Raw genomic sequence first — 24,543 nt, forward strand, 5'->3', positions numbered from 1 at the left:
GTTGCTTGTTCAGGGGAAAGTCCATTATAGCAGTGGTGGTTCAGTGTCTGAGCACAGTGACATCTGCAATGTGTCGGTGCCTCCAGGATCTGTAAATTATGATGAATGACAGTGGAGTGCGCAGTTAATGAGCACATTTCTATGATATATGGCACTTATTAGCCATCGGCTGTACATTTTACAGTATAATGATCCGGCTTTAGTCCCCAATCCATTATCCCTTCTGTAACTTGAAAGAGTCCAGGATCTCAGCCCGGAGCCCCAGCAGCATTTTCTTCATATGATTATCTGTTTTCTTTCCTTAGGATTTCCTCACTGACTTAATGATGTCTGAAGTGGATCGATGTGGAGATAATGAACACCTGATATTTCGGGAAAACACACTCGCCACCAAGGCTATCGAGGAGTACTTGAAGCTAGTTGGACAGAAATATTTACAGGATGCTCTAGGTAAGATTGTAACTTATCCATTTTTAGGAACAGTACATAACAAAACCAGGGTGATGGAAGCAATTTTACAGTTGTTTTCCTTCATACAATGTCATATTTTGTCTTCATCATAGTTTGGATGTAGAGGGTGCTGTTCTATGGCAGTCAAACTGCTGTGTCATTAGTTTTGCCAGTTATTGCTGCTTTAATAGCAAAAGCGCAAAATATGTATGTACACATATGTATCTGGTTAAATATAAATGGCTGCAAATTTCAAAGGGACGGTTCCTGTTTAAAATATTTTTGTCCTTGGAAAGGTCCTTGCCAACACTTCCCATTTGCTCAGTTCTTCTCAACAAAGTGTTTTCTCAGTTCATCGTTAATAAATAGCAACATTCAGAATACAGAAAAGAAATGTTGATATCCTAAATGTTGTCGTTGGGTATATAATGCCTTATGTACAGTTTTTAAACCTCACGGCACTCCCAATGAATTAACATTATGGCACTGCACCATTCACCGCCATTGCTATGGAAAGCGGCACTGATACAGGTTCCGGAAAATAATTACATCAGGTTTTCCTCTAAATAATGGACTTCAGTGATTTGTCACATGAAGGAAGGAAAGAACGTGGACTCCTTGGTTTGTGTTGCACGAGTACAAATTGTGAAAAGAATGCAGAAACCTCCCAACTTTCTGAGGTTGAAACAAGTGATACCTTTCAGTTCCAGAATTGGTAATGAAGATATGATCCCCTGCTTCATTCCCCTGGACACATTTCCGTCTGTCAGATAAAAGAAAACAGACAGACCATCAATCCTTAATGTGAATAGACATTATCAAGTAATTACAGACACCGACAGATCTCTTCCACACACTGGTGATCAATAGATAGCAGCTGCACTGTAGTGGCTGACTCCCACCCTGTTTCTAATTTGAAATATATACCGGTATGTTTTTTTCCCAACATTAGTCATATTATGCTTGGATCAACGATCAAATGTTCTGACATGATCTAAATATCTTGGGTTCAACAACAGAATTTCCTACCTTTTTATTCTGCATATGAGAATCAGCCACACAGTCATTTGCAAGGCAGCTCTGACCTGCGTGGTCAGCAGTCATGGAATAATGCTCTCATTTTCCGTTGCTCCCAGGCTGGTGTTCATGTCTTGCTGACTGATGTATATTCACTTGTTAATATTTCCTAAATATGTCTCTCAACTTCATGTTCTTCTTCCAAGGTGAGTTCATCAAGGCTCTGTACGAATCAGATGAGAATTGCGAAGTTGACCCTAACAAATGTTCTGCCTCTGACCTTCCCGAACATCAGGGCAACTTGAAGATGTGCTGCGAACTGGCCTTCTGCAAGATCATCAACTCCTACTGGTCAGTGTTGCCAGTTGGTAATAAGGGATTTTTATACTAGAGTGCTACCACCTGGGGTTGTGGGTCGTTTATACTTAGTTATACCATCCGGGAAGGGGGGGAATATATATATGGGACATATATACCATGCAGTGGCACCAGGCATGGATGATGGATATTTCTACTATAAATGCAACCAGCAGGTACTGGGGGACATTTATACGATAAGTTCCGCCAACTGGGACTTGAGGACATTTACACCATGAGTGACACCAGCCAGGAAGAGGGTATGTTTATACTGAACACTGGCAGCGTTGGGAGTTTACAAGAAATTAGTGTATTTCTACTAGGGATGCACCGAAATTTCGGCTGCCGAAACATATCGGCCGAAAATGACACTTGGCAAAATTCCGAAAGTGCCATCTTTTCGGCCGAAATTGAGGTGCATCCCTGTTTTTTCTCCTCCCTGCTGGGCGCTGCCCTGTGTCCCCCCTGTCACAGAGCAGCATCCAGGGCAGAGGAGAGAACACCCTGTGACAGCGGGTCAGGATGAAGAGCAGGTACAAGCACTCAGTGATCGCTGAGTGTTTGTAAATAATTGAGGACAGAGTATGTTTACTGTGGGATGTGAGCTACATCACTTCCTGTTCATTCATAATTGTGGACATGGTAAACATACTATCTCCACAATTCCATATAAATAAATAAATACAATATTTGAAAACATTTCCAAAGGTTAGAAAAAAAACCAAAATATCGTTTTTTTAGCCTGACCATTTTATTTTTGGTTTCGTTTTTGAAAATTACATTTTGGTGCACCTCTAATTTCTACCAATCTGCCTTCCATTACCAGTACCTGTCCGTCACCTGACCGATTTACACTTAAATCTTTTTTTACACAACTTCTGCTGCACATTGAGAACAGGAAATCTGAAATTGTAAATTATTTGATAGCAGATAGTGTAACACTATTGTTGGTTGAGAGAGGGTTAATAGCAGCTAATTATGATATTTCCATCATTCAGGGAATGTAAAATGAGATAAATGAAACTAAATGCTCCAGTGTGCCTGGAAAATGATGGTACCTCACATTTTGAGGGATGTCAAGCGTTACAAATAATCTCAGTGCGTTAATTGCTGTTGAATGGTGCTGGTTTATAATGAATTTGGCATTCTGGTTCCACCTCAGGAGTTTGATCGACAATGATTTCAGTTCTATAAAATGACAGAAAACTGCAACCCATCCACAAAAATGAGCCAAAAAAATTTAGTGGAAAAAATGGGCCATAAACATTATGGCGGCATATTCTGCTCTGGGAATTGTGCTTCTCCATCGGCAGAAATGTGCTCCCATGTTTTGTTTCTCAGGCCACTTGGCGATCATATATTTCAGAGTGAATTGAATGGTGGTGATTATAGGACGATTTAGACATCTGGAATGTTCCGGAACATGTAGCCTGCGCTGCGCTCTGGAGGCCATTAGCAGGGGAACGACGTAAAAAGTGATGGTGTGACTTATCCGTCCTGCTACATCATAATCTGATTCTTTACCTGCCTAGAGCGCACAAGTGAAATGAAGCCACAAACTACCTAAATATTGACATTTATGAATATCAGGAAAATAATCTCAGGTGAGAATGTCCCCATATTGCGCCATTTTATCTTGAGAGGACAAAGAGAAGACATATATTGTTCAGAGTATTTCACCTTCCCAAGCTGTGCGGGATTTTTAGAAGTGATAGCTTTGAAGTCTTCACTGCACAGAAGATGTTGACGTGTCATCCACTATGATCATTAGTCATCAGATTAAGACATATTTAAAATGCAGAAATTCTGGGCACTGTGTTAAACATTTTGCTAATTATTTACCTGGTAGAAGAGAAAAATGCCATAACATGCACTTCACTCACAAAATGCAGACATTTCTGTTGTCAGCATTCTAAATATCCATTTTACTGATTTTTGGCTGCTAAGTTTCCATAAGCGACATTCTACACTTGCAGAAAAAATTGTGTTACATGGAACTGTTCTCAAATCTGATCTAACATACTTCGATAACGACAGAACTGGGGACCTGATACGTGGGGTGTAAAACAGTAAGCAGCAAGTATATGGTCATACCTACCACTTTCCAAAAGAAATAATGCTACAGTGCCCAGAGTGGCAGATCTGGCAAATGTTTGTGTGATAGATAGATAGATAGATAGATAGATAGATAGATAGATAGGAGACTTCTTCCTCTACCCCACACTAAAAACATAAAACGTAGGAGCTGATTGGTTCTTGCAGGTAGCACAGATACTTCATAATGGAGCCTACTCAGGGCCGCCATCAGGGGGGTACGGCCGATACTCATGTAAGGGGCCTGGGGAGCCCGCCCCCTAGGACTCTTACATGGGTATCGGCCGGTGACAGCCAAGGTGGCGGCCGGGCCCCCGCAGCGCTGGAGTAGACCCCAAGCAGGGCTGAGCCCCAGCATTGCAGTTCAAGCGGCTTCGGAGGAGCCCCATCAGCGCCGCCGCTGTTCTGATCTCGGACCGGCCGAAAGTGACATCACACCACTTCCAGCCAGTCCGGCGGCAGAAGAGGCCAGGTGTACAGGCACCAGCAGCAGGAGCAGGTAAGAGGAGCTGGAAGGGAGGAAGATGCAGCCCTGACCAGCCCACCTGAGACTCCTGCAGAGCCCACCATAGAGAATCTCAGATGGGCTGTGCAACATCTATGGTGGGCTGTGTGAGGTCTCAGGTGGGTTCTGTGTCCGGTGCGTCACCAAGCCCAGAGTCCGGCGCGTCACCAAGCCCAGAGTCCGGCGCATCACCAAGCCCTGCGTCCAATTCATATACTGTTCTGCATTGCTGTATAAATATATTCCTGGGATTTGTAGTCCCCCCTGCAGCTGGTGCCATTCTGCATTAGAGTGTAAGCTCCTCTGTACAGAGACTGATATGACTGTCTCAGTGTTCTCTGTACAGCACTGCGGTATATGTCAGAGCCATATAAATGTATAATAATGTATGACTGAGGGGGGACATTAGAGTGTAAGCACCTCTGTATAGAGACTGATGTGACTGGCTCAGTGCTCTCTGTACAGCACTGCGGTATATATCAGAGCTATATAAATGTATAATAATAACTAGGGATGCACCAATACCGAGTACTTTAGCCTCAGACATCAGGAAGCCAGGCAGCGAGTCATTACACACTGTCCGGCTTCCTGATTGGCCGGGAAGCTGGCTCCATGCTCCCTCGGCAACTCATGACGAGAGAGCATGGAGCCGGCTACCCAGCCAATCAAAAAGCCGAACGCAGCGTCATTACACGGTGCTCGGTTTCCTGATTGGCCAGAAAGCCTGCTAATCAAGAAGCCGGGTGGTGAGTCATTACACGCCGCCCCGCTTCCTTATCGACGAGTACCAAAAAAAAATATCGGTACTCAATACCGAAAAAACGGTATCGGTGCATCCCTAATAATAGCAGGGGGGGGGGGCATTAGAGTGTAAGCTCCTCTGTCAGAGATGGATTTGACTGGCTCAGTGGGTGGGGGTTCAGACTAACGCTGTGTAAGGGGCCCCAACATTCCTGATGGGTGCCCTGAGCCTAGTACTCATTCTTATTTTAAACCCTTATAATGTTGATCACTCACGTTGGTGCTGTATAGCAGTGCTCCCCAACCTTTTTATCGCCGCGGACCGGTCAACGTTTGATAATTTTACCGTGGCCCGCTGAGGGGGGGACGTTGATTGTTTATATTTTAGATTGTTTTGATTTAATAATTTTAATTTAATTGTATTTAAAAATGCCTTCAAAATAAAATACAGTTACACCAAAAAATGAAAGCGTTGGAATTCTTCACCTATTCCACCACCAAAAAACTGGGCGAGATTACGTTAAAATGTGTGACCACGTCACTGGTCACACATTCTAACGTAGTCTCAAACTTTGATAGATCACATGCCTACCTGTAATCATTTAATCAGAGAAATAGATTATAATAGGGAACATTACAGTGTAATATTCCCCATTAAAATCCACGTCTAATGACATGATGCAAGACACCCCTTCCCCCGCTCAGACTCACCCTTCCAGGAGCAGCAGCCATGTGTCGATGTGTGCACTCACTGCAGGGGGCGGGGCGTGTGACACACACACGTCTACTGTGACTCACCTCCCCTCCTGCCGCCTGTTACTATAGACGCGGCCGGGAGGGGAGGTGAGTCACAGGATCCGCCCCCTCACTGTGAAGCCCGTCGGCAGTGCGGGGCCCCGGTGTTCGAACACCGGGACCATGCACTGCCATATATTGCATGACCGGACCGCACTGAGACTGTGCGGCCCGGTATCATTTGGTCCGCGGACCGGGGGTTGGGGAACACTGCTGTATAGCATGTTCTAAAGTAAGCGCAGCAATGGTCATCAGTTACAACCTGACTGCCACACTATTTATAACGATCCTCGAAACACTTGTTGCCATAGAAAGAAGGAGCTGCAGTAAAATATGGCATGTTGTGGCCTTTGCTGAATCCATAACTCTGTATAAATGGCTTCTACTGTGGAAAAGTGACTGATCTTAAAACCGCTTTATGTGACAGTAAGATGCTAATTATTTACTTTTTAGAGAGTATAGGTCTGTAGCAATCCATAACAAGCAACCAAACATTTTCAGCAAGTGTTAGGAAAGTTGGACATTTGGTCACCACGCTTTACTTTTTGGTACCTTTGGTCACCACGCTTTACTACTGCTTTGTCTTATATCAGGAATAAGTCCTCTTCACACATGAATGATCTGTCGCATGTTTCCCCAAAGCAGGACAACAATCAACAACCCATTTCCCATGTTAATCAGTGGGGGCCTGTTGCCCCTGATGCCATATCTGAGCATTGCCGTCGGGCTAGCTCTTGGCGTGTGAAAAATTTCACGAGCTTTTCTTTCAGGCAAAATTACACATTTTTTGCCCTATAGAATTTAATGGGAGCACCTGAAAATGTGTGATGCAAGCATTTCCGCGCGTTTTTGCGCTTCACAGCCTCCTTCTCCTAGCAACTTTAAACAAAATTGAGAATTTAGTAGTGTCAGTGCTGGATATAGAGCACTTCATCCACCTGTTGAGGGCCCACAACAACCTGTATCAGCCCAGGGATCCCCAGCACAAGAATGCATGAAGCAGAGGGCCGAAAAGAAATTGCGTGATAGCTGTTGCCGGATTGGAAGTCACACAGTCTCAAAGAAAGATGCCAAAGAAAGATGGTAATCTTCTATATGCCTGTAGGATCCAGTCATTATGTATGCTTTTAAAATGACACACCTGCATGACCTGCTTGAATACTTTATTTTTATTATGTGAACCTGGCCAGAACTGTGGTTCAGTATAGCAAGAGCTTCCCAGACAAGTGAGTCCTGTTTGTATTTTATAGTTTGTACCTATGCTAGTTGCTAGAAGTCAGCTTTGCAAAAATGTTCACTATGCAAACCTGGTTGGACTTTGAGCCCTGTGATAATTTCTGGGAAAAGTAGTTATTGAAGATATAAGTAGACATAATAAATTATTATTTGTATATAAAGTCACATAAAGAAATAACTACAATTATCAGTGCTTACTTCATAATTTTAGGCAAAAGAACAATTCAGTAAACCTCAAAAAATTACATTTTCTTATGTAATTTTTTTAAGAGTATCAATCTGCCATGGGAACTGCCCTGTGGGAGACATATACAGGTGAAACTCGAAAAATTAGAATATCGTGCAAAAGTTCATTTATTTCACTAATGCAACTTAACCGTCTACCAGGAGATTTTGGAGCACTTCATGCTTTCCTCCGCAGACGAGCTCTATGGGGATGCTGACTTCATTTTCCAGCAGGACTTGGCACCTGCCCACACTGCCAAATATTTTCTGAGATTGTGGATCTGGCGTTCTTGGTGGTTTTCATGAGCTGTAAGCCATAATCATCACAATTATGACAAATCACGGCTTGAACTATCTTGCTTTGCATGTAATGAGTCTATCTCATATATTAGTTTCACCTTTTAAGTTGCATTAGTGAAATAAATGAACTTTTGCACGATATTCTAATTTTTTGAGTTTCACCTGTAGAAGGATGCAAAATCATCTCGAGTGTTTTTTTTATAAATTATAATTATTGTGGGGGTTTTTGCACTGTGCTGCTTAAAACTGAGTGGAAAAGCTTCAGACACATTTGGGCACCACTGGAAGCAGGTGCAGGAGATGCAGAGCGGATCGGCAACTGCTGCACCCAGCGCTTATGTGCACATCCAGGAACTTGAATTTCTTGGACTGGCCCTGGATATGAGAAGCTAAGCTAGCATCTGTGATCATATATGTATCTTGGAAAGTAGGATGACACAATGTTTAAAAGGCATATTTTGTATGTACAGCATGGAAAGCAATTGGGAACCAGCAAAGGAAGAGAGGGACAGCGTTGTCAAAGAGCCTTTTTATCTGGAGACCTTATCACAACCAGCACTTCTTCCTCAGTTACGCCCGTACCAAAAGTGGAGCCTGCACTTTTTCAAAGCCCTGCCTCTTTACAGTCTAGGGCTGTCAGAAGGTCAACATGGGGGAGATCCACAAACCAAAACAAGTGATTTATGTTGTTCTTAGCCATTCTTAGGTGCTTTGAGCTGTGTATTTTGGGTCATTATCCTGTTGAAGGACCCATAACCTGCCTCTCAGACAGAGCCTTCTGGCACTGGGCAGTACGTTTCGCTTCAAAATTCCTTGAACGTCTTGAGGTTGCATTGTGCCCTGCATAGATTCAAGGAACCCCATGTTAGATGCAGAACATAACCAAGCCTCCTCCATGTTTCACAGTAGGTACAGTGTTCTTTTCTTTGAAAGCTTAATAATTTTAACTGTGAACATAGAGGTGGTGTGAGATTTGGTCTGTTCAATATACAATAAAAACTATTTTGTTATACATGTTTCATATGTGCCAAAAATGCTTTTTGGTCCTGCCAGAAATCTAGTGAGCATGTAACTTATTTAGCAGTGTTATCACATGGCCTTCTCAAACCAGCACAGGTTACCTCTGAACTACAGAACTTTGAAGTACCCTATGTCTGAGACCACTTTGGCTATTTACTTTTTGTTAAAAAAAACAAAATATATTTTAAATTTACATTTTTTTAACTTTATGTACTCTATACTTGTGTGTTTGTGGATATTCTGTTGTTGGGTTGCAGGAAAATATACTCAGGAAGCTGAAATGAACAGCACAACACCACACAGAAAACCTGAACGGAGACACATGATGTCACAGATGATTCTGCTTTCCATTGGCCAAAAGAAAAATGCTCAAAGATTAAAAGTGCATAAACAAAATGCTTATAAAACACACATTTATACTCAAGTGTGAATTTCAACTAAAGTTGCTGATCATACCAATTTATATAATCTAGGACATTCTGTGTATGTGTGTATGGGGTCATCTTACACGCTTTAAAGTAAATTTGTCTGAAGAGGATTTTATCACAAGGTTTGAAGGAAACCTGTATGGAGAAAACAGAGGCTGCCATTACCAACATCTCATTCTATGGAAGATAGTTGTCTGACTGTCATGATGGTGCTGCAGTTTCAGTGCTTTGTGTCACTGAATTCTGAGATTCTGGCTTCATATGTTGCATGCGTGTTCTGCGCCTCTGGCTGAAAGTATTGAAGCCAGATACTACTAACCATTTTCAGAAGGTTGGCAATGGCAGCCATTTCTCTTGTTACAGATTTCCTTTCATATCTGCATAAGGAGCATCTGACAGAAGCTGTATTCTGCAACTTTTGTATGGCCTAGCAATAAAGGACAGAGAGTTTACTCACAGGAAAGCTTAACAAGTCCAGGTTTGTACATTGTAAAACAACAGTATTATCAACACAGAATGATAAGAAAAGTCAGGCATAATCAGGTATTCGAGACACAAACTATGCAAGCCACATACTAAAGGTGATTGTCTGGAAGGCGACAGTCAACAAATACATGAAGGAATCCTCCAAAGACAGTTATTCAAAGCCTTCCAGATACCTAGTTGGCTATAGTACCAAACAGCCACAGGCATCGTGTGGCTCAGAGTTCTGTTTGAGCAAGTTAATATGATCATCTATTTGTACAACCCCATGTGCGATATTTTTTATTTTTTTTTAACGATGTGAGCAAGGGTAAATCAGGGAGAGGTGGATTATGGTGCCCATACACTGCGTGATTTTTGTTCAGAAATCGTACACGAAGACAATCGTCTTTCAAAGGAAGATCAAACAGTTGATGGTACATCACTGATTTTTCTTTTTTGATACTGTGAGAAATGTTTCGCTCAGGTTGGAAAAAAAAATTCTGAATGAAAATCGATGAATCAGTGGGGTTTTCGTTCGTCAAAAATCTCTTCAAGAACACAGCACATGCGCAAAAAAAAAATATATATATATTTCTGCCGTTCATCAAAAATTGGTTAGTATGGCTAATTAATTATTTCCTAAACATTTCTTCGACCGAAAAGGGCCACGTTTAGTCTTAGATAGAACAGAAGGAAGCAGGAAAAGGAAAAACACTCTGGGCCATGTTGCATGTGAAGAAAGCAAGGGAGGGTATGGAAAAGGGACCACAGTTGGGATCTGCTGGAGGCTTGAGTGCTCAAACTTGTACAGCTATCCACGGGTAGAAAGTGGTAAAGGAGGCCACTATACCCTCCCAAAAAGCTGACTATTCGCCTAGACTATTATCGCTTGACAAACTTCAGAGACACCAGAAATCAAGACCAAGATGTATTCACTGGAGCATTTGTATTAAATCCAATAAAACAAAGTTTGTCTGAAAGTTTCTTACTTGTCATTGAGTGGTTGGTTAGCTGTTCCATTAACATAATATCATTAACGCTAGTAAACGGGGGTGAGAGAGCAAGGGAGGGGAAGTTTGTTTCCATAATCCAGGAACACAGGCCTGAGGGCTTGTTCACACCATTTTCTGATCCAGATCTGCAGACGCGGTGCTATGCGTTTTACCGCATTCTGGACGCGTTCCAGTTCTTTTTTTGTGGAGTGGGGCTGTCAGCTGTTAACTGCAGTGTGGTGCGTTTTTCGTTGTGTTTGACACGTTCGTGCGCGTTCCGGACCCGAGAAAATGTGACATGCAGTATTTTTTCTGTCTGGAACGGACTGCGCTGGTGAGAACTGGAGCCCGTAAAACACATAGGGATACATTGGGATGCATTTTTAGTGCAGGAGCGAACTGTTCTGGTCCGGACATAATCCGGACATCGTGTGAACGAGCCCCGAGTTGGATTCAAGAGGTGTACAGTGAAGGACCTTTTGTAGCATGATTTGGAGAGCAGTAGGAGATGAAATTGAGAAACATTTGTCTGCAATACCTGGACAGATGCTTGAAATAGTTGCCAATAGTGTTCTATACCATCTTCTCACCATTTTGTAATTAAGCTCTTGATATCTATTTGAGATAGAGACTTGATGGGCAAAGTGTAATATACAATCTGACTGGGCCTGGGAAAAGGTAGGGTTAAGGTCCCTCTCATACCTCCAGAAGAAATTGTCATCCAGCAATTCAAGGTTTGCAATTAGAAATTGATGTCAGTGAGAGGGAACTTCTTAATTGGTAGGATTGAGAGCACAACTTCTCAAAACAGGTTTAATTTCATGGCCAGCCGTGGGCATCTGCGAAATAGGGGAATATCAGGCTACTGAATCCTCAGAGTTCATCAGCTTCATGACAGGTCTTTTTTTTACCTCTAATTTATATACTGTATCCGCTGTGACTGACCTACAATGTAAAATGCAGGACCCAAATTTTTGTGTGTCCCCGGGACTGTGTGGTTGCCCAGTGCATAAGTTGATTCAGTCAGTAAAACTCTTTCCTCTCTCCCAAGTCACTACTTCATACATCTTCAGTACTTTTCTTATGCTGTTCTCTTTAGCTGAAGAATCCCTTTCACATCTTACCACATATGTGCCAACACCTGTCATTCCAGAACCACATTTTCTTTTAGCACCTAGGCAAAAACGAGCAGTAACTCGTAAATAAACGTTTTAAAGTTCTTAAAGGTTTCAATTGCTGTCTTTCTCCACCTTGCAGAGTTTCACTTCCTGTATGGTAACAGGAACAGGATTTGAAGGAAACTAATAATCACAGTGGTGGCACAGATGTCAGTAAGAAACTGACTGATGGTCTACCCTTTTCTGCTCTGTCTAAAACTGCCTTTTCGAACTAAGGTGTCAGGGGTGCCTTCCAATTTTCACACAGCGTCATGCATTTCCATGGTGCAGGTGGGCCAGCCTACAGACCATGGAAATGCATGATGCTAATCCATAGCGGGTGGCATCCAGGACGGTTCCTAAGCATTCACCTGCTCCGCTTCAACCCCCTGCCATGCTGCCACAGCTGTGTTGAGGTAAAGATTGGAAGGTAGGGCTAATGTGAGGAATCAGGTGTTAAGGGGAGGCTTCTGATGTGAAGGGAAAATGAGGACTGTGCTGTAAAGAGGGGCTCCTGATGTAAAGGACGGCTCATTAAAAGGAAGGTGGGGACCCATATGTCATTTTTCTTTTTGCATGACATCCCCCCTTAAAATCCATAATAGACTATCTAGGGTAAGGGTCTGGTGTGGATTTTTGGGGGGAAGGCCCACACTTTTTTTACGCTTTTCAATTTACTTTTTTTTACATTTTAAACTGGGGTGCTTCAAGATTTTGTATACTTTTAATGGGTGCCGTGACTGAAAAAGGTTGAGAAATGCTGGTTGTATTTGTTCCTGCTCTTTATAATAGTATTATTATCCTACTGTATGTCCTCACTTAATACAGTTCTCTGGAAGATGTTCGCAATAGCAACATACATTAATGAATATTAAAAATGTTAACCACTAAACCTCAATTTACTAAGGAAAATGTAATCCCTGTCTGACATCTTGGCCTGTGTACGGCCCTCAAGAACTGGGATCAAACTGCCCTAATACGTTTGCTACTCAAGAGGATACTGTTGCAATTGAAACTTGTACAAGATGGAACTGTCCAGCCTAACCACATGTTTCCCTGTTAGTGTGAGACAAGCTCCCGCCCTTGGGGCAACTTTAGAAAGTTACCACCTTGTCAGATTAACATAAGGATGGACAGACAAGTATGATCGTTGTACAGTGTGAGATACATCTGCATTGCAGCGAATACACAAATTATTGGCGATTTCATTTCTGTACTAGTGGAAGTATTGATTCCCAAGGTCATTGCTGTATAAAGTACAAATTAAAGTGTCATTAAGGTGTCATCTCTCGTTTAATGAGCGTTGTAAAGGAGATAATTGGTTCTTTGCTGTCGATTGATCTTAATTTATTTCCTATGATTCTCTCTGCAGTGTTTTTCCTCGGGAGCTGAAGGAGGTCTTTGCATCGTGGAGACAAGAATGTAACAGTCGAGGTCGCCCCGATATCAGCGAGAGGCTTATTAGCGCCTCATTGTTTTTGCGCTTCCTGTGCCCCGCCATCATGTCCCCATCACTGTTTAACCTTCTACAAGAATACCCAGATGACAGGACTGCCCGCACACTGACCTTGATTGCCAAAGTCACGCAGAACCTTGCCAACTTCGCCAAGTAAGTGTCTCTCCGGGGGACGGGAAAGTGGCAGACCTGCTCTCTGTTATGGCTCACTCATCACAAGCCTCCAATTAGCTAGAAAAATCAATGGCCTTTACTTGTATTGACTTTTAATTTCCATTCTCAGCTGTGTCAATGGTTTTGTTTCAGTTCTAAGAGTTGAGCACTGGAGCAGGACTTAATTGAAAGTGCTCGGAGATAGAATGCATTTTTTTATCAGATGTTTACAGAGAGAAAAAAAACAAACTAAAGTGCAGGTGGCAGCAAACGATGAGGTCACTCCTTCCGGGTGCACTTAATGACACAAACTAAGATTAGCGAGATGGTGGCCCATTATAATGTCCTCTTATCGACAATAGAGAAACGTATTCTCAATATAACATGAAATGAGGAAATATTTCTTAATATAAAATGAAAGGTGTAGCTTGAGGAGGGCAGCAGGGGGTAAATTCCCAGGGTCTAGAGGAGATGGCAAAATATCTAATAGGAAACATGAAAAAACTATTTATCATGATCTAAATGTGACTCTTGTAGTAAGGGCAGTGTCACAATCGTGATCATTTCACTGGCAGCAGAATTACTAAGAAAGTACTCACCAAATTATGGTGTCCCCCCCTCAATGGCTAAAATGCTGCAAAATATTCCTCACTTGCTTTGTTAGCCTGATGGAGCAATCCCACAGAAGCAGATGAGTTTGGTCTCTGTTCTCTTAGCAATCCTGTTTGCTAGGAGCTGTTAACATAAGATTCATTGGAGATAACCCTTATTGTATTTCTTCTTCTTGCTTTTAGCTGGAGATATTATACAATATGTAGTGGCATACGGGGGACAGCTTCAGTTTGACTAAAGTAGAATAATGCAGCAATATGTGGTTTATGTACAGAAAGGGTTGTTATTGCACACCCTGCACATGGAATTTGCTAGTGTCTAAAGCAGTGACGGTCAACTTGCGGCCTCTGATATCACTAAGGTGCCTCACATAATGATAATAGTATATATGATGTTACAGAAGACTGCGGGGATTACAGATATACTAGAGGAAATAATCAGTGACTGCAGATATGCAAGGGGGGTGGTTGGAGACTGGGAAGTTAGACAAGAGACTGCTAAATATCTTCGTCATTACAATCTATTTACTAAACCAATGATCCCACTTCCACTAATGGCTGATGAAGGTCGAGGGCCACACTATAAGTATAAAAAGACTCTATGCAGCCCTCAGGCACAGGCTTGGGTATCGGGTGTGATATCTGTGCTATAGATATATTTATCTATTGTAATATTTTGCTACATCATTGTTTTGAAACTTTTGCAAAGACAAATGAAAATGCTGTCACCCATTGCCGATCTATCCTAAAAATGCTAGTTGACTAGTTGCCGGGCTAAGCCTCTTGCTTCAATACTTTGAGTTATAGTCCCAGAACAGTTGTTCCTGTCAGAAGTTCTGGATTTTTCTGAATCAATGGCTCAGCAAATATTAATTCCAAGGACACAGCCAGAAAATTATCATATTCCAAAGGAGGTCACATATGGCAGTCTTCACATTTATATAATTATTGCTTTCCTTTTAACTTAAAGCGTACTGCATGTCCAATCAAAGCTTAGTTTTGGGTGAAGTAAAACCCGTTTTTACTGCTATCCGGGCTCCTGGAGATTTACCCTTGCTTCTTGTCCTGCTGATAAAGTATTACCAAATAGGAAATGAGGATAATTTCCAACAGAAACAAAATGCTTTTCTTTCTTGTGTCCCTGTTGGAGATTTTCCCACACTTCCTAACAGATAAAACCATCCTCAGCAGGACAGGAGGCAAGGGTAAATCTCTCTAACAGAGTGCCATTTTGCAGTAAAAACTTAACATTGGTTTTTATCCTTTCCATATACTCCTGAAACTCCTCTATATGTTGTTTATCGTTCTGTTATATAAACCAGCTGACAGGTTAATGCAGCCCAATCCTGAGGACAGCAAAGGTCATATGATTGCCTGATTGATTCTGATCTGTTGGATCCCAGCCGAGGCGATATGATGATCTAATGTTTTTCCTTCGCTGGCAGGTTTGGTAGTAAAGAGGAGTACATGTCCTTTATGAATCAGTTTCTGGAACATGAATGGACGAACATGCAACGATTCCTCTTGGAGATCTCCAACCCAGAGACCATTTCCAACACAGCTGGGTTTGAGGGCTACATTGACCTGGGAAGGGAGCTGTCCACACTGCACTCGCTGCTCTGGGAGGTCATTTCTGTGGATCAGGTACCTGAAGACATGGCTTCCACCCCGGTCCCCTGTCTTGTAGATAAGATGCAGGAAGATTTAGAAGCAAGCAGCATTGTGGCAAATAAAAACAAATGATTGTACCAACTATCTCATACAGTTTTCACTATAAAATCCATTTACATGCAGTCTATAGATTTTATTGGTGTCCCTCCTGTCTGATGTGTGGGTCAGAGTCAATGGACTAAATTCACCAGCATGTAGTAAAATATACATTTTGGGTGGACTGGCCCTTTAAACTCAAACATTTTTTATTATTTGCTCCTACTTTCTGCATGACTTTACTCCTTTATTAAATAAGGATGAAAATGTAACTGGAGTAAGGGCTCCTCACACCAGTCCTGTTGGACCAGCCCAACACATAATCGAGGCAATTTGTCCTATGTCCTATTGTTTCACTTCACACCAACACACTGCCTTACTATGTGCTGAAAAATGAGAACAGGTTGCATTTTTATGCTGTGAAGCTCATGTCGCTGCAGTGCGTAGAGTTAAAGGAAATAGAATTTTGTGTCATTTCAAGAAAGTAAAAAAAAAAAAGTAAACACTTTTGCATTGTAACACCACATCATCACAATGCACACCAGTGGGCGCACATTATACAGACCGTCTTGCGTGCCTGTTGGTGTGAATGGGCCCTGAGAGAAATACAGTGATCCATTTTTTTCTACACATTTGTACATGTTTCCAATTGCTGCAGACCGGCAGTTTTTAGTAAAAACAAAAAAAACCCATAAAACTGTGGGTTCCACTAAGCAGGACACAGACACCAGAAAGAAAATGCCTTTTGTATATTTTACAAACATATCGCTAGTGGAGAATAATTTTCCACACATCTCCACCATAAAAAATTTTTTTACCTGTGATGTGTTTTTCCATGATATAGTAGTACTGTTATTATAATCATCTCTGTATAAATCTCTCTTGAGTACATTCCTCTTGTTCCCTGGCAGGCTACAGTAACCAAGCTGGGTCCTCTTCCTCGTATCCTGCGTGATGTGAACACAGCACTCAGCAACCCATCCAGTATACAGAGCTCTGTCACAAGTGATCACTCTGCCTCCACCCCAAATGCCAGCAACAATATATCTGTCGGCCTCCAAAAGATGGTAATAGAGAATGACTTAACTGGGTAAGAAGAGAGAGGTTAATTTCCTGATTAAGCAGGTTATGGGGGCCTCCCGAAGTCCCCAAAAATGTAATTATCCTGTTCTTCGCATTACATAACAGCGGTTTATAGACCCTCCACCCAAAACTGATACATTCCAGTTTTAGTTGCAAACATCTCTCTGCTCTGTATAATAGGATATTCAAAAGGAAGAGTTTTTTTGGAGTGGTCCACCCTCCCACATCATGTGTGACAAAAATGATCTCATCTTTTTCCAAACTTTTTAACAAAAAAAGTTTACATTCCGTTAAATCAATAATGTACATTTTAGCTAATGGTAGTTGACTAAGTACTAATAGCTGTACCATGACCTGAATAAATGAAACATTCACAGATCATGTACATTTTACATACAATAACATAGTTCAATGGGAAATATCGAATTTTCTCTCTGTACTCTGGCAGATAATTTTGTAAGGACTGATAAAGCAAGAATTGAGTGTGGGCACTGATCAGCCAATCCCATTTTCTATATTGATCTCTGCACAGCAGTTAGGACATTTAGAGATGGCCTCTGATGGGTTGGTGCTCTGTAACCACTTTAAAAACCTGAGCCTAGACCGTGGTAGGTAAAACTCGAATTCAGACAGAGTTGACACAGGCAATACACCTCCACCGTGAAGTCGCCTCCTTTCCTAATAAAATGTAATTATACTGATCAAAAGGACGATAGCGGCTGAATGTTAAACGCCAGCTACATTGTATTTAACAATTTAATTAATAGAAAGCAGGGAAGACAGAGGCGGAAGGCCTGTCTCTGTAATTACCACTTTTATCCCTAATTCCGCTCAGCATGTGGTGAAACTCTAAAAATCTATTTAAGTTTACACGCTGCTTGAATCTGGCAGATTGGGAATGCCAGGCTTTGACACGCCTGCTTGCAGAGACTCCTTTCATCTGCCCAGGGCGTTCTATAAACTTTCTATATCTCTGTTTACATTTTACAGCTCTTTAAAAGCAGATTATTATAAACATCCAACCACCTGAAAGATGAACTATCAGTGTTACCCATAGTCCCCTATCTCTGTTTCTTAATGTGGCTGAAGAAAAATAATAACTGCAATTGTGCAGGCAGGTAAGACAGACGGTCTCCCAAATACTATGTGCCAGTGTATGTGTGAATCTGATTGGTTGCTGTGGAGCCCTTTGGTGGTGGAAATTATTAGACCTACCTAGACTTTCACCCCGAACAAGTCAGGTTTAAGTGAAACCCAATGTACAGGTATGGTAGCGAGACAGAAAAAAGTAAAATGATGTTACATTTACTATCGGGTGGCCATAAACTGGCAAATATCTCCCAGAGTATGATGGCAGGAGGTATCTGCCCATCTTTAATCAGGTTGTATTCACTCTGTAGTACCTGCCCAATGTTGATGACAGCTACAGCACTGCTTTTTAGTGACCAGAGCAGATTAAAAGGCCACTCCCAGCAGTGAGATAACTTTAAAATATATTTTGCGAATTTAGGAATGTCAGTGACTGACACAGTCCTTTATTCTAATCTAAGGTGATGCTCGACATCAAGAGTTTTCCTTCTGTCTGTCTGTCTATCGCCATTCTTATACATAAACATGTCTGAAGGAAGAACAATTCTTGTTGGCCACAGCAGCCAGTCAGATTCTCCCTTTAGTTCTCTCACACTGCAGGGAAACATGAAAATAAGAAAAATAAATTTTCTTGGTTTGGCCCATTATGGCAGAACCTTGTTGTTTGCATGATAGAATCATCTGGTCCAGGGTGACATTGACATCTTGTCTCCCTCTGTTTATCTATCTCCCCATAGTCTGATAGATTTCACCCGGTTACCCTCTCCAACACCTGAAAACAAGGACTTATTTTTTGTCACAAGGTCTGCTGGAGTCCAGCCCTCACCGGCACGTAGCTCCAGCTACTCGGAGGCCAATGAACCTGATGTTCAGATCACGAACGGCAACAAGAGCCTATCTATGGTGGACCTGCAGGACAATCGGGTACTGGACGTTGGTACCAACACATCAGGGATTGGAGACTCTCTGAATGACAGTCAGACATCTTTTAGTCAGCTACAGGCGATATGGACCGCACGGACGCCACAGGGAAATATAATGACCCTGACAACAGCCCGAAGAACAGGGCAAACACCAACCACTCCTAATTCGGATGCCACGCTGGGTAGGCCACAGCTCCTGGCACCTCTATCATTCCAGAACCCTGTGTACCAAATGGCAGCAGGTTTGCCTGTTTCACCACGGGGTTTGGGAGACTCTGGTTCTGAATGTCATAGTTCACTTAGCTCCCACAGTAACAGCGAGGACTTGGCAGGGAGTAAACATGGATTTCTTAACCCTGGAAGTAGTGAGGAATTCAGTAGACGTTCTGGGGACATGTCACGTAGGCAGTTATCTTTGACTGATAAGCCTGGGCAGCCCACCATGCCACGGCAGAACAGCTCGGGTCCTCAAAGGAGAATTGACCAGCCACCACCTCCTCCACCACCGCCAATGACCAGAGGAAGGACGCCACCAACATTACTTAATACAGCACCCTACCCAAGGCCATCAAGTGGGAGTATGATGTCCTCGTCACCAGACTGGCCCGGCAGTGGAGCTCGAATGAGACAGCAATCCTCTTCATCTAAAGGGGATAGTCCAGAGATGAAGCAGAGAACGGTGCACAAACAGGTAGGTGGTTCCATATTTATGTTAATTATAGCAGTTTTATTGGAGGCATATTACATGTTTTAGAAAGGTTGTTGTTTCTGGTCATTGCCTGTTTTTGGTCGGTTTGGGCACTTTGTGTCTGACTAATACCTAAAAGTTGAAGCCTTCTGGAAAATATACCGTAGTTCCTCAGCAACTCTGGGCCTGCCTAATAAGACATGATTGGAGTTGTAGTTCCTTAGCAGCTGGAGAGCCAAGTTCCTAGTGGTTATTGGGAGTTGTAACTCATCAGCAACTGGATGAGCTCAGAGGCTTGGGTTATATGAACCTTATCCTATTTCCTGGGAGTCATCAGACATGGCTTTCCATTGGTTTGAACACTATGGACTGGGGGTACCATCCAGATAAATGTCAGAGTCTTTTTACAAATGTTTCTATGAGATGTAATGGGTGACCAGGGAAGGTTTGCAAGTATTTCCACAACTAGCCCAATTGAGCTTCACATGCGTGACCTGCAGAAGCTTCTAAAACCAGTGATCATTCTCTTAGTGTTCTCCATCTAGTGGCTGTGGCTCTAAGTGCCCTCTGATGTTGCTTTTGTCAGCCTCTAAGTAGATACTTGGTAGTCATACCTCTTTATATACTTTGCATAATAAAGAAACCGCGAAAAGGCTCATTATGTGCACCCCAAAGTGAAGGGTCTGCCAGAGAACTTCAAATTGTATAATAGCTGCATATAATACATACAATATAGATAATATATATTGTTGGCTAAATGCTATGTGATTTCTGGAGAAAACATGTGAATAAATGTGTTTTGAAAATGGGATGAACACAGAGTTACTGCTTGCACTGCATCCTTGGGAAATGGGAGTAGGGTAACTATTATTAGGGAGTTGCAGCTCTCATCAGGAGAGGGAAAATGCATGCGTGTCAGGGGATGTTAAAGAATTGTTGAGGGGCGAAATGCTTAGCAGTAGACCTGACCCTGCAGTTGCGTGAAAACGGGATGGGTAACAAATTAGCACCACTTTGGAACAGTCTTGTCATTTTTGGCTTGTTAAAAGTGCCTGCTGCACACCATTCAGTGTTGTGACCAGTCTAGATGAGATAGGTGCTCGTAGTGACCGTCACAGATGGCGCCGTGCAGAACCTAAGAGATATGAACATAGGTCACCAGCACTCCAAAATGCAGGAAAAATATTGTTTTTTGCAAATAACATAAAATAGGACAAAATACCCAACGTTTCGGGGCCGCACAGTGTCCTTTCCTCAAGGCGACACAGGTCGGGACACTGCGCAGCCCTGAAATGTTGGCTAGTTTGACCTATGTGACGTTATTTGCAATAAACAATATGTTCTTATGCATTTCGGAGTGCTGGTGACCTATCTTCACATCTTTTTCATTTTAGCTAGCATTCTCTAGCTCTACTCATAAAGTGACATCACTAGTAGAGACGAGAAGATTTTGAGCAATCTACAATACTACCTGTTACTACCTGCCAGAACGCACTAGATCGCATCCTGGCTGGCTCACTTTGTTTTGGGGCGGTGCATTGAAGTAAATGGCACCGCAGACACGCCCTCCAGCCGCAGTGTGATCGCCCACACTGGAACACTTGGGATGAACGCAGGGATTGATGTACCACACATTCCGGTGCAGGCGATCGCACTGCGGCCCCCGGGGGCGTGGCTGCAGTGCCATTTACATCAATGCACCGCCACACACCCTCCTGCCCCAAAACAAAGTGAGCTGGCCAGGATGCCATCCAGTGCATTCCGGCACCAAATTGGGCTGGAACGCACTGGGGCTGGTGTGAACTAGCCCTTAAAGGAGAACTATGAGGTGAGTGCTTTTCACTCATCCTCATAGTTCCAGCCGACCTGTGACAATGAAACTATCACAGGTCGGCTCAGTAGATCGGGAAGTGAGCGAACACATACCGGCGTTTGCTCACTTCTCGATCCTGTCACGGCAGAGAGCCGTGACAGGGGAGGGGCTGGATTCCCCGCTCCGATCCTCCAGCGCTGACGGAACGGACGGGGGAGGGGGTGGGTACAGCTGGCTCTGCCTCTGGATAGGCAGAGCCAGCTGTCACTCATGCAGCTGGGCGGATCCAGGCATAATTGTCGGGATCCGTTTCAGCTGCGGCGTCTCAGTATACAGCTCGCGGTATACTGAGCCTAGGGTGACGGGAGGACGCTAGTTTGTGTCCTCCCGTTACCCTAAGGAGAACTATGGGGAAAAGCCTTAACCCCATAGTTCTCCTTTAAGCCGAAGATGACCCATGCCACTTAGAAATGATGATTAGTAAAACAGCTTGATTAGTAAAGCAGCAGCAATGATGATTAGTAAAAGGAGATGCTGAAGGCTTAAAGTGACAGTAAATTTCCCGCGATTATCGTACGATTATCGCAAGGTGTGTGGGCACCTTAAGGAATGCAAAGGTTTGCTGCTGAATCCATACATAAGGTTTAAAGTGACACTAAACTTTGGAGTTAAATCTTAAAAATGCATTCCAGTACCCTAACTATTAACAGAAATATAGCTGATTTATGTATCATTCGGCTGTAGATCGTCAAATCATCTCTAAATTGGTGCCGACACTGTCCTTCCTTCTGGAGGGTGGCTGTTCCAAGCCAACTACTGTGATGGACTACAATCTCATGTTTAGTTTACTAATTTGTATTGAAGTTATAGTCTATAGTTTAGGAGTGAGCTTGGAGCAATGGCTACTTTACAACACACACAGGGACCACGGGGAACAAAAGTAACCTCCAGAAGGAAGGACAGTGTCAGCACCAATTCGGAGATGATTTGAGGATCTACAGCTGAGTGATACACAAATAAGATACATTTTTGTTAATAGTTAGGGTACTTGAATGCATTGTTAAGATTTAACTCCTGAGTTTAGTGTCACTTTAAACCTTATGTATGGATTCAGCAGCAACATCGTACGATGTTCGGCGGGTGTGTAGCATGTTCGTAAGATAAAAGCCGGACGGGCCGGTGTGCGCAAGCGCACACTGCCCGTTCGGCATTGCGGTCATCGGAAGCCCGCCCCTCACGGGGGCGCGGCTTGTGATCATCGCAAGTACGATCTGCCTGTCCAAGATAGACAGATCGTACGTGTTTTTAATGACCTTACAACCATCGCAAGACAGAAGTCTTGCGATGGTTGTAAGGTGTGTGCCCAGCCTTATGGTATATACATTTATTGAGGATTTTCTGGTTACATTTCTTTGTTAAATTTGGAACACTTTGTCAGTTTTCCCTTTCCAGGCATAAGTTGATGCCTGTTCTTAAAATAAAGTTTTTCATGGCCAGCAGAAATGATAGCATTGTTCTGGGAATGCATAGATGTAGACCAATCTAGAGAGCTCAGGATATTGCTAAACGTCTGCTCTGTCATTATTTCTGCTGTAATTGTGTTGTGACATGATAACTATGTACAGTGACAAATCCTTTCCTGACCAAACACCTTTTACCCTTTCACCATTCTGGCAGTTTTAATTGAGTAGGTGATAGAACCGCAGTATCACCAATGAATCTTGCAAGGTCTGTTATAAGAGAACCATTATCTGCCTCTTAATGGATTGAAGTGCCATTTTATTTCTATTACAGTCTGTCACAGTACAAATGATAACTATACAGGTGAGGAACAGAGATCTTTTGTCAGAAAAGCAGCCATTTCTCTGTTGCTTTAATTGGATTTCAAGGTCATTCATGCAGAAAGGAGAAAAAGGCAAGAGCTGCCCTCACCTGGCCTAACATCCTCTAGCAGTACTGCTTTGCAACTTAAAAGACCAGTCCTAAATATTCGACAGTGAGCTGAATTTAACAAAAGGCAGTACAAGTCCTGTAACACCAAACTCAAAGGAGATAATAATGTTCTATTTACTTTGTTCCCAAACTCATCCTCCCCAGATGGGCGACCAATGTAGTCATGTTCCGGTATAGTGTACTATATAATGTGTACTAGAAGTGTATCATGATCCTGTCAAGTGGTTGGTCAGATTACAGAAGTAGTGTTCTATGTACAGACGCTCCTCCGGTTGCGATCGATTAAGTTATGATCTTTTACGATGGAATTTACTGTACAGTAATCTCTCAGTCATTTGTCACCCACGGGGATCGGTAATTGAGTTGTATTAGGATCATGCCCAGTGGCTGGTTATGCTGGGGGTGTGGTGTTCTATGTATACAGTATAGTGTAATAGAATTGTATTGTGATCATGCCCAGTGGCTGGTTATGCTGGGGGTGTGGTGTTCTATGTATACAGTGTAATAGACTTGTATTGTGATCATGCCCAGTGGCTGGTTATGCTGGGGGTGTGGTGTTCTATGTATACAGTGTAATAGACTTGTATTAGGATCATGCCCAGTGGCTGGTTATGCTGGGGGTGTGGTGTTCAATGTATACAGTGTAATAGAATTGTATTGTGATCATGCCCAGTGGCTAGTTATGCTGGGGGTAGAAGAACTCGACTATGATCAGTTTTAGTGGCCGGTCATGTTGGTGGTGAAATGTTCCATGTATAGTGTATAGAATTTTATCATGAGCATGTCCAGTACTCAGTTATGTTGGGGGGGTCTAGTATTCATGTATACAGTTAAATTGAATACTATTATGATCATGTCTAATGTGCAGGGCTTGAAAAATTTGGCGGTGTCTCACCAGTCAGTCAAAAATTTCACCAGTCAGCATGACCTGACTATAGCCTTGCAATATATGTTAACAAATTTTGGGGACAGATAGAGGTTTCTTTTGTGACCCCCCACGGGGGGGTTATTTTTTTTTACTATATAATGAAAAAAGTACCATAAATATATTTTAAAAAAAAGTTTCCCTACGTTATGTTATAAAACATTTATTCTTACCCATATTTTTAGTAAAACATAAAAGTCGGGGTCACGTCGGGTAAATAGACACCAAACATGTCAAGCCTTAAAACTGCGTGCGCAAAAAACGCCCATACGCGACGATTAAAATGCTTTTACTGCTCATCACTTTAGTGTTATCAGTGATTAATGGCTCTAGAATTATTGCTCTCATTGCGACATTTGC

General features: G+C 42.6%; 1 protein-coding gene across 1 annotated transcript in view; it reads left to right on the forward strand.

The window, feature by feature from the left end:
• Window positions 1–305: 305 nt before the first annotated feature.
• The window catches only part of LOC108802765 (disabled homolog 2-interacting protein-like), a gene marked incomplete at its 5' end in the record, with an annotated part of 52,655 nt that continues 28,417 nt past the window's right edge, over window positions 306–24,543 (forward strand). The window contains 6 exons of the mRNA XM_018574621.1: window positions 306–450; window positions 1,674–1,818; window positions 13,155–13,391; window positions 15,448–15,646; window positions 16,621–16,799; window positions 18,619–19,495. Coding sequence (XP_018430123.1) covers window positions 306–450; window positions 1,674–1,818; window positions 13,155–13,391; window positions 15,448–15,646; window positions 16,621–16,799; window positions 18,619–19,495 — 1,782 coding nt within the window. The remainder of the gene's footprint in view (window positions 451–1,673; window positions 1,819–13,154; window positions 13,392–15,447; window positions 15,647–16,620; window positions 16,800–18,618; window positions 19,496–24,543) is intronic.

Source organism: Nanorana parkeri, unplaced genomic scaffold, assembly GCF_000935625.1.
Source record: "Nanorana parkeri isolate BGI_ZX_2015 unplaced genomic scaffold, ASM93562v1 scaffold3100, whole genome shotgun sequence".
Lineage (NCBI taxonomy): Eukaryota > Metazoa > Chordata > Amphibia > Anura > Dicroglossidae > Nanorana > Nanorana parkeri.